Here is an 11264-nt window from a genome sequence, read left to right as displayed (position 1 = left end):
GTTTCTGGTAATACCCACTCTTGATCTTTTTCTGCTAATCAACCAGCATTTAGGAGTTGATGGACTCAAAATAGGATGAATCTCATTGTTGTGTACAACTGAAAACTCCCTTCCTCTCCAGAATAAGCCCAATCATTTTGTATTTATGGGGGTTTACCCTGTTGGAATGGGGAATAGTTGTTGAACTTCTACCTGATTTGTGAACTGGTTCATTGTTTCTTTGGATGCTAAGGTTTGCTTTTAGAGGTGCCATTTGTATTTTATCTTTCTGTTTTTAAAGGATGGTAAAAGTTTCATCTGTTCCTAAGGAAAAGTCTTCTGGAGCACATTTGGGAAAAATGGTCTGATTACAGCTATGAACCTATGACTAAGGAAAAAAATAAGATGAAATGAAACACTTTTGAAATTCCAAAACTAGTTTTTTTTGCATATGCAGTTAAGAGAAACCTTGCTTGATAAAACACCTTTTTATAGAATTCTGACCCTAAGAGAACAAAAATATTTTGCCCCACCTCAGGATCTATTCCTGCCCTCCTCAGTTCTGTTCTATGCCCTAGGAGGCCAATCCTTTTCGATTATATCCTCAGGCTTCATTTCTGGTTGGAGTCTCTTTGGGTTTGACCAATGAAGTACACTGACAGAACTTTGGAGGGCAGAGAGAGAAGACAACATATTTCTTTCTTGCTCCCTCCCCGATTTGGGCTGTATTTTATTAGCAGTGATTACCAATAACTTTATTGTTAGATCTAGGCCCTACATCAGCACATCTTTATCAGCATAGTCGCTTCAGTCGTGTCCGACTCTGTGCTACCCCATAGACGGCAGCCCACCAGGCTGCCCCGTCCCTGAGATTCTCCAGGCAAGAACACTGGAGTGGGTTGCCATTTCCTTCTCCAATGCATGAAAGTGAAAAGTGAAAGTGAAGTCGCTCAGTGTGTCTGACTCTTCTTGACCCCATGGACTGCAGCCTACCAGGCTCTTCTGTCCATGGGATTTGCCAGGCAAGAGTACTGGAGTGGGGTGCCATTGCCTTCTCTGCCTGCTATTGCTAGTCTCTGGGTATCTCAAAATCCCTAATTTGGTCTCTTAATCTTGCACATATCTCTCTGAATAGTCCCTACATTCAAGTTTCTTGAGCCAGCCGAGTTGGATTCTTTTTCCTGCTGGAAATCTATGCTGATAAAGATGTGCTGATATAGGGCCTAGATCTATTGCCGCTATTTTGGTTCCATTAGAGTGGTCAGCTCAAGGGTGAAGCTTATATGTAAGTAAGAGCATGACAGAGAATATTAATCAAATTGTACTTGAAGCCATATATCTTCTGAATACAGCTTATTGAAGTAAGAACAGGTAGATACTTCTTTAATATGATAAAAATATATATGAACTTCTAACAAGAAGTTCTTCATGCTTGAGGAATAAATACTAGAAGCATTCCCATAAAAATCAGGAAGACAAGGCTGTTAGTTTTCACACAATTATTTATTTATTTTAATTGGAGAATAACTACACTATTGCGATGGTTTTTGCCATACATCAACATGAACTGGCTTCAGGTATACACGTTCACAGAATTAAACATAGTATTTATATTGGAAAGGAGGCAAGATTATCATTACTGCAAATGAAACAAACCTGAGAGAACCAATTACAAACTATTTGAAACTTTAGGAACTCCATAAAGAGGCTGGTTATAAAATCAATATGCAAAAGCAATCACTTTCATATATAAAAATAATAAACGGTACATGTAAGATAAATATTCAATTTCTAATAATGAGGAAAGGTAAGCTACTTAAGAATAAACTTTTAAAATATGCAAAATATATTCATTCACACAACCATTTACTGATAAACTACAGTGTGCCAAGCAATGTTCTAAGAGTCATGTTTTTATTTTTTTTATATTTATATTGAAAAGGAGGCAAGATTATCATTACTGCAAATGAAACAAAGCTGAATCAATTAAAAACTATTTGAAACTTTAGAAACTTCATAAAGAGGTTGCTTATAAATCCCTATGCAAAAAACAACCACTTTCATATATAAAAATAAACAGCATGTAAGATATTCAATTTCTAATAATCATGAGGAAAGATAAGCTATTTAAGAATAAACTTTAAAAATATGCAAAATATATTCATTTACACAAGTATTTACTGATAAACTACAGTGTGCCTAGCAATGTTTTAAGAGTTATGTTTTTTATATTTATATTGAAAAGGAGGCAAGATTATCATTAATGCAAATGCAACAAAGCTGAGAGAATCAATTAAAAACTATTTGAAACTTTAAAACCTTCATAAAGAGGTTGCTTATAAAATCACTATGCAAAAAACAGTTTCATATATAAAAATAAACAGAGCATGTAAGATATTCAATTTCTAATAATCATGAGGAAAGATAAACTACTTAATAACAAAAAACAATCAGTTTCATATATAAAAATAAACAGAGCATGTAAGATATTCAATTTCTAATAATCATGAGGAAAGATAAGCTACTTAAGAATAAAGTTTAAAAATATGCAAAATATATTCATTCACACAAGTATTTAGTGATAGCCTACAGTGTGCCAAGCAATGTTCTACATTTGTTTATAATTTGTACAAAACACATTTCAAAATAAAAACAAAATCCCACATCATACAAATGTTTATAATAATTAAGCAACACACATACATGTTCAGTTGTAAAATGTTAAATTTCTGTGACAAATATGCTTTTTTAAATACCAAGAACATTACAGAGTTAACAAGAGTCCTACAGATAATCTAGTAGTCAATGTGTTTTTCTTAAGTCTTCACTTTAACGCTGTTATTTTAGCACAGGTAAGCAAGCAGAGTCTTTTCACATGCTGGAACACTGGAATCCTTGGTTGCTACCGTATCAGCTGCCTTGCAAACAAGAAACGAACCATTTAAAAAATGTTTTAAGTGAACAACTTGCGGACCCCAGGGATGAATAGACCTTAAGAATGCACAATTGTGAGCATTTACAACCGTCTCATGGCAACGCACTCCAGTGCTCTTGCCTGGAGAATCCCAGGGACGGGGGAGTCTGGTGGGCTGCCGTCTATGGGGTCGCGCAGAGTCGGAGACGACTGACGCTACGTAGCAGCAGCAGAAGTAGCACAACCATCTCAACTGTGGCAGAAGACTGTTCATGCCGTTTCTGAAACGAGATCTCAAAGCAACATAGTTGAAAATAAACGATGTTAACAACAAACTGGCATATGCACAATTTCTCCACCAATGTGTGTGTGAACCATTTAGTTAACTTTTCCACCTGTAAGAAAGCAACAAAAAACTGGACAACACGTTTCACAATCTCATTAATATTCACAATTACAGCGGCTACAACTCAGCACACTGCATCACCAATGCTGCCCAGAGCCAGTTTATACTTAAATTACGTTCTTTACCCCAAGTGAACGTTTGTCCACAGTCACTGGCCAGTGTACATATGAACGAAAATTTCTAGCTTTGGGGAGAAACATGCTGCTGCAATCACCTTACTCTGCTTCTTCTGCTCCTTGACTCAGGCTTACAAACCTTTTCATGTTACTCTCTTTTTTGGTCAGTTTTCTTGCCTGTGGGGGTGGGGGTTTGGGCCTGCTGACCCTGCCCACTTGAAGAGGCTGCCTGCTGTGCTGCTCTCTGCTTTACTACCCAATCAAATGCGTAGTCATATTGGTAATTCAGGGTCCTGAAAAGAGTGCGGAAAAGCTGCCTCAGGTAGGTGTAATCCGGGGCTTCCCCAAAGCGCAGTCCACGACAATAGTTTAAGTATGTAGCAAATTCTGCGGGAAATCCATTACATAAATCTTCAATAGGTGTGGCCATCTTAATTTCGCAAATCTTTTCGTATTTTTGCTTCATTGTTACAGCCTTTATTCCTTGCCACGGCAGGCTGCTTCTATTAAAATACATCAAAACAAATCCTAATGATTCCATGTCATCTCGGCGACTCTGTTCAATACCAAGATGTGAATTGAGGCTAGCATACCGAGCAGTACCAGTGAGACTTTTATTTTCTTTGTATGGTATGTGTTGCTTTGTCTTGCCGTCTCTGTACCTTTTGGACAAACCAAAATCAACAAGGAATAACTGGTTTGACCTTAGGGAAGCTGGGTCCTGAGAAGTACTTTCAGTCATGTCCCTTTTCCTCTTCCTTGCTTGACATTCTAAACACACATTACAGTGAGACACAGCACCCATTAGAAAGTTATCTGGTTTAATATCTCTGTGTATAAAATCCTTTGTATGCAAATATTCGAGTCTACAGATCATCTGGTCAGCTAACATAAGTACAGTTTTCATTGTGAACCGTCTTGAACAGTAATTGAAGAGGTCTTCGAGGCTGGGGCCAAGAAGATCCATGACTAGCACATTATAGTCCTTTTCCTGACCATACCACCGTATGCGGGGAATGCCAACCCCGCCCTGAAGAAGCTTATAGAGTTTGCTCTCATACAGCAACAGGGGCTGCCTCGCTTTCTGAGGTTCTAGCTTCACCGCCACTTCCTCACCGTCGGTGATATTGATCGCCAAATAGACTTTCCCGAAGGAGCCAGACCCAATCTTTCTTACCAGCTTATAATTCCCTCCAGCAATGAATTCGGACCTGGAGCCACTGCTGCTCGCCATTCTTCGAGACAAAGATGGAGGCTGAGGCTAAACCCGGACACGTCAAATGGGAGGATAGAGGCCTCGAGGGCTCGTCCACCGAGCAAAGCAGCGGAAGCCGGCAGGAAACCGGCAGGAAACCGAAACCGCTGGCTCTTTCTTGGGATTACAGACCCCAAAATAGGCCAAGCAGAACCGGATCACTGCTGCCGTCAGTTTCTTTTGGCCAAGCCGCTGATGGTTGAGGGGGTTCTCGAGGTTACTAGGTTTCTGGTGGTTGCCACCTCTGCCTCACTTTCTCAGTGAAAAAGGGGAGCACTGAGTTAGGCCGCGAAACCGCTTCCACGGGCTTGAGGGACTTCCGTTACACCACAAACGCCACCATCTTGGTAGTCCGGCACCAGCCAACCCAATATGTCTGCAGCTCCCAGAAGCCTCTTCTTCAGCGCGGGGCATTCTGGGAAAGGAATCTGGGAGTCTTATATTTTTAACGTACAAATTCTGCTGGGAAAATAAATGAAGGCAAATAACTAGAAAAACTGGGTTCCCAAGGGGAAAAAATATTCGGTTCCCCAGAAACTTATTTATCTTGTAACTTCATTTAGATTCCTCAGAACTTATTCATCTTATAACTGGAAGTTGGTACCCTTTGACTAACAGTCCCCCCCATTTCCCCTTTCCTGCAGTCCCTAGCACCCACCATTCTACTCTGTTTTTATGAATTTGGCTTTTAGGTTCTACATATAGTACCATCCATCTTGTCAAAAATAGAATTTCCTTCTTTTCTATGGCTGAATAATATTCCGTTATATATATATAAAAATAAGCTACTCAAGAATTAACAGGTTTCTTTTTTTTCCCCCCTTTTTAATCCTTATACCTTTCTTTTTTTAAAATTTTATTTTATTTTTAAACTTTACATAATAACAGGTTTCTTTTTCTCCACATCCTCACCAACACTTGTTATCTCTCTTTTTTTTTTTAAATAGCCATTCTAACTGATGTGAAGTGGTAACATTGTTTTTAATGCAAGGCTTTATTGGAGCCTCTGCAGCAGCAGCAGGGAGCAAGAACAAACAATAGATTGCCTTGCTTGCTCGGTCCCTGAGGGGAGGTGAACTTGTTCCTTATATGGGGTGAGGGTAGGGGTGTGTTCAGGGGCTGGGCCAGAGGGGTGGCTTAGGTGGTTTGCAGGGGGCATGCTCAGTACCCTGCTTTTACACCCTGTTTTTGCTCCACTCTCTTCAAAAGTGGCAGTTGAGTTTTTTTGTCTGTATCTTGTGTCCACAATTTGCCCCAGCCGTGTATTCTTGCAGTTACTTTTAGTCCCATAGTGTCTTTGTATTGAGTTGCTCTAAGAGAGGTATGTCTAAGTACAAGCATTGCAGTACTGCAGCAAAAGGTCTCAGGTCCCTGCCTGTCCCTTTCCCCTCTGAGAGACTCCACATCCTTATTCTTAATCGGTAAGGACTTGACTGTCTCTTCTTCTGACACTTCTTCCAACTGGATGGGGGCCACAGACACTAGCCTATCCTAGAGGTGTAGAAGTCCCTCAATGACTGTTTCAAGGATCTGTTTTGACCTGGGCCAACTGCTGGAATAGGTTGAACTTGAACCATCAGGAGCCTTACTTCAAGCTTTGTATCCTAGAAGACACAAACTTACAAACTTAACCAAAATGTTAAACAAACAAGTGCTAAAAAAGGAGAACTATAATAGCCATTAAAGGGCCTAGAAAGGGAAGGAACCAGGTTAACTTTGGGAGGGTTCCCTTAACTGTTGACCAGACAGAGGAAGTGATGTTGCCCCTGTCAGGAAACCATTCCGCTTAGGTATATATTTTTGTTAATCTCAGGGTTAAAGCTTAACATATTTATCTATTTTAGAAGGGAAGATCTGGACTTCTTGGTCCCAGGAGTTCTCCCTTGGACTGAAAAGTCTTAGTCACAGGTTTACAATAGTAAGGAAGACAACAGAGCACTAGAGAAGATACAGTATAAATCAGTATGACTGATTTACTGAAAAGAAAAGCGTTATAAAAAAAAAATGAAAATCTCCTGCCAGAAATCTTTTTATACCTTGTGAGATCCAAGAGAACAAACTAGAGAACTAGTTTTGAGTTTTCCCACCCATATTGAATAGTGAGGATTGGTGGTTAATTGCCTGCTGAAATCCAAGCGGCTTGTCGAATTTTCTCAGTGTTGGTTTCTACCTGTTATGGGCATCAGGGTTGCTTTTTCTGGGAAACCCTGGTGCCCCGGGTTCCAAGGAAATTAAGGACTTCAATAGTATTCTGATCTGAGGCCTCCATGGTGGGGATGCATATTAATATGTCCTCTACATACTACAGAATGGCCCCTTCTTTTAGGTGTATTTCCCTCACCCAGGGCCTAGGTGAACAAGTGTGGCCTGTCCTGAAAACTCTGAGGCAATACTGTCCAATTATATTGGCCAGAGTGGGGGTTAGTCCACTTGGAGGCAAATAGATACTGAAGTGAGAGATGAACTGGGATGCAAAAGACAGCATCCTTGAGGTCAAGCACAGTAAAATATTTGGCATCTCCAGGAATCTGGACTAATATATTATAAGGATTGGCCACAGGTGATGGATAGGGACCACTGCATCGTTTACTACTCTAAGGTCTTGTACCACTCTATATTCCCAATTTGGTTTAACTGGCAGAATAGGGGTATTGCATGGAGACTGACAAGGTACTAAGAGGTGATGTTTTAAGTATTTATCTATGAGGGATTGCAAACCTTTTTTTCTTCCAACTTTATGGGATCCTGTCTTGTTAGGATAAGCAACTTATGGCTTAAGGTTAATTTTTACAGATTGGACATTTATAGCCTTCCCAGGGATTCCTTTGTCCCAAACAGCAGGGTTTACTGCATATAGAATGTGGCTGTGAATAGCACCTTGCTCTTCCAGCTGGTCTGTCTTAGAGTCAAGAAAAGGGACTGCTCAGGGCCTCCTTATCATAATATGGCTCCTAATAATAACATGGATCCCAGAGGTCTTCCCTAGTAGTGGAGTAGGGCACTCAGGCACAACTAAAAAGGCATGTGAGATCAAAAACTGTTCAAACTGGCAAGTGAGAGGCCCAGTGAAGTAACAGGCATGAGTCTTTCCATCAACACCAGTCACAGTACAGCTTTTGGAGGAAAGATGCTCAGTGCAAGAGATCAGAGCAGAGTAAATGGCTCCTGCATCCATTTAAAAATTGAATTTCTTACCTTCTATGTTAGGCTTCCCTGGTGGTTCAGTGGAAAAAGGATCTGCCTGCAACGCAGGAGACTCAGAAGACTTGAGTTCAATCCCTGGGTTGGGAATGATCCCCTGGAGAAGGAAATGGCTACCCACTCCAGTAGTTTTGCCTGGGAAACCCCATGGACAGAGGAGCCTGGAAAGCTACAGCTCATGGGGTCGCAGAGAGTTGGACACAACAACTGAAGTTACTGAGCACACACCTGCCATGTCAAGAACCATCCAAGGCTCCTCAGTGGAGGTACACATCTAGTTGGGGGTTGCCACCAGAATCCCTGGGCCACCTCAGTCATCCAGCATGGCCATATCGGGAGCAGGAGCCCCCTTTCACCCTCAGAACTGGGGACAGTTCTACTTCTAATGACCTATTTGTTTGCAGACTGGGCATGGACCAGGGGGTTCTTTTGGTACTTTGGGGCTCAATGGCCAGTTGACTTACATCTGAAGCATTCTTCCTTGCTGGTTTACCTCTGAGGTGGATGGTTAAACTTCCTCAGCCCCCTTGGGCTGTCCTGAGTTTGCAACGCATGGCTAACAGCTATAGCCATCAGTTTAGCTTGAGCCATGGCCTGCCTGTTTTCACATTGGGTTCTCTCTTCCTCCTCAGCTTGATCTCTATTATTAAATACTCCAAAGGACAACTGTAGGAGTTGTGTAATTGGGGTTTGTGGGCCTAATTGTTAACTTTTGGAGTTTCTACCTAATATCAGGGGCAGACTGTCTGATAGGGTGTTGTCCCAGCAGGGACTGATCTTTGGGAGTGGATGAATCAGTGTTAGTAAATTTTCTAAAAGCTTCCACAAGCCAACCCTGAAAGAGGGCTAGATTTTCTTTCTTTTCTCAGGTTACTCCTTTAACCTTTTTCATAGTTAAATGGCTTTTTGATATATTTTCTCATCCTTTCTAATACACATTGGATTGTGTGCTTCCTGGCTTCTCTTCCATCCTGGGACTTATAATTCCAATGGGGCTCCTGATTTGGGACTCATCTCCACCCATAATGAAATGTTTGAGTTAGTACCTGCCAAGTTGGTCACCATGCACCTGGGCTGCTGCCCAAATTCTTTGTTTTTCCTCAGGGATACAGCAAGTAGACAAGACTATTTGAACATCCTTCTGAGTTAAATCAAAGGCCATAGTTAGGGCCTGAGGCCCTTCAACAAACTTACTAGGGTCTTCCAGTCTCTGTTTGGGTTGGTCTAAACTGGTTACAAGGGGGGGGGCATATATTCTGATTGTCCCTTCACCATTTGCCACTTCCCTAAGAAGGCACATTTTTCCTGATCCTGGGTGACAGGAAGTTTCACTACGAGTTGCTCCAGAAGGACTAGTATCTCCCTTCTGAAGTAAAGGAGGCTATAAAAGGACATAGGGAGGTGAAGTGTGGAATTGGTCAGAGGAATCTGAAGAAATAGATGCTTCTAGGGAAGTAGGTAGCCCTGGAAAAGCAGGGGAGACTTGGTTTCCTCCCTGAAAATTGGGGTGATTAAAGGAGGATCATCTAAAATGTCAAAAGTGTTTTCTGATTCCCCATGCTTTCAATTACAGGAGCCACATAGAGTAGGGTTTTGGTAAAGGACCATGAAGGCTTGAACATAGGGAACCCCAGTCCATTTTCCTATCTTGGGACAGTAAAGATTCAATTGCACAGTGGTATTGTAATTTAGAGACTCATTTTTCTCCACCCCTCCAACTTATATAAAGGCCAGACAGTGTTAAGAGTTTAATTTTTTCCATTTTATGCAATTTCCAGTTTTTGAGGATATATTCCAGAGGTGTTTCTTCTGGCTTAGAAGAGGATTCTCCCATGTTGAGTAACTTGCAACTAAGACTGCTCCTAGAAATGATGTCCAGCATCTCAGAGACATTTACTAGGAAGCTTTTGTCAGAAGGGAGTCAGAGAGTTCTCTGAATTCCCTTCTTACCTAATGGGATTTTGAGCCTCCACTACTCTCCCATCACATAACCAGATATCTCTGGTTGACCCAGCCCCTCATGCCATAGTTCTGTGATAAGGGATGTTTGAACCAGTGCCAGTGCATTGCCAGGGCTCTCTTTGAGGGGGATCTGTTGTCTATAAGGCTTATGGACTAGCAACAATTTCCCCTAGGTTGGGGTGTATTCCTTGAGATTGAACATTTATGAAGCCTAAAGGATGTGGGCTGCTTGGAAGTGCCCAGCAATAGGTAGTCTGTAACAGTGTATGGGCTGCCAAGGCCTGGAGTAAAGGGGGTCCCTGGGGTACAAAAAGGAACTCCTGGAGGAAATAGAGTTGGGTGTAATAGACAATGCCACAGGATCAGGCCTAGAGGTGGGAGTATTCCCACAGGGGATTTTTTTGAACATAGAGTAAGGTGAAAGACTAAACAGCAGAAGAACCCCAAACCCTTTCCCCTATCTGTTTGGTGGCTGTGATAAAATTGGGGAGAGCCTGATGATCCCATCTGATACATGCAGCAGCAAGTATGGACCATGTTTCTCATGTAATTTAACATAATAAATGAACCAGTTTAGGATCTCTCTTTGGGATGCTCCAGAGATCCTTTGAAGCATCCAAAGTTAGTTGGAGGTCAAAAGTACTGTAATTAGAATTTAATATTTGGGAAGTTTGTAAAAAAAGATAGCAAAAATTTTACCTGGTCAGATAGGATCATAGGTCGCTGTGAAACAATTATTCCCTGAGCCAAGGTGAAAAAAAATTCTCGAGACAGCAAAAGAGACACTGATGTATAGAACAGTCTTATGGACTCTGTGGGAGAGGGAGAGGGTGGGAAGATTTGGGAGAATGGCATTGAAACATGTAAAATATCATGTATGAAACGAGTTGCCAGTCCAGGTTCGATGCACGATACTGGATGCTTGGGGCTGGTGCACTGGGACGACCCAGAGGGATGGAATGGGGAGGGAGGAGGGAGGAGGGTTCAGGATGGGGAACACATGTATACCTGTGGCGGATTCATTTTGATATTTGGCAAAACTAATACAATTATGTAAAGTTTAAAAATAAAATAAAATAAAAAAAAAGTTAATACAGATCACTTAAAGGCACAGAAACTCACATAATCTGTTATCAAGAGCAGCATTCCAAGAAAACTGTTCTTTTATGAGAGAAACCAAAACCAGACTTTCATCAACCTACTCCTAATAAAATTCACTTACTTAATTAAATTTAATCCAACTTTAGAAAACCCTAGCCACATACAAAATTCTTTTCTCAACTTCCTCTTCTGCAAACTTTCTGTAGTCATACTTTGTGCCTTATTCTTTCCACTTAGAATTAACAAGCTTTAGGACAAAATCACCCCTTTTTCCTTTAAAAATATATATATTTCCATTCCTCATACCCTCTTTTCTGAAAACACACATCC

The 11264-nt window shown here is 41.1% G+C and overlaps 1 protein-coding gene across 5 annotated transcripts; it reads right to left on the bottom strand.

Annotated features, from left to right (window-relative positions):
• Positions 1-1481: 1481 nt before the first annotated feature.
• LOC129638512 (casein kinase I-like) lies at positions 1482-5076 on the bottom strand. Of its 5 annotated transcripts, none has more exons than XM_055562998.1 (3): positions 3514-4578; positions 3003-3186; positions 1482-2897 (listed from the first exon to the last, which is right to left on the bottom strand). In XM_055562998.1, the coding sequence occupies exon 1, from the start codon at positions 4380-4382 to the stop codon at positions 3564-3566; it is 819 nt and encodes a 272-aa protein (XP_055418973.1). In that variant the 5' UTR covers positions 4383-4578; the 3' UTR covers positions 1482-2897; positions 3003-3186; positions 3514-3563. The 5 variants fall into 5 exon arrangements, 3 of the variants coding, with proteins under 3 accessions (XP_055418973.1, XP_055418974.1, XP_055418972.1); XM_055562999.1 differs by having other exon boundaries at positions 1482-2893; XR_008707864.1 differs by lacking the exon at positions 3514-4578 and adding an exon at positions 4593-5076 and having other exon boundaries at positions 1482-3186.
• Between the last annotated feature and the right edge of the window lie 6188 nt (positions 5077-11264).

This window comes from Bubalus kerabau, chromosome X (assembly GCF_029407905.1).
Source record: "Bubalus kerabau isolate K-KA32 ecotype Philippines breed swamp buffalo chromosome X, PCC_UOA_SB_1v2, whole genome shotgun sequence".
Lineage (NCBI taxonomy): Eukaryota > Metazoa > Chordata > Mammalia > Artiodactyla > Bovidae > Bubalus > Bubalus kerabau.
The sequence above is the reverse complement of the archived record's forward strand: the minus strand, read 5'-3'. Positions and strand labels throughout refer to the sequence as shown.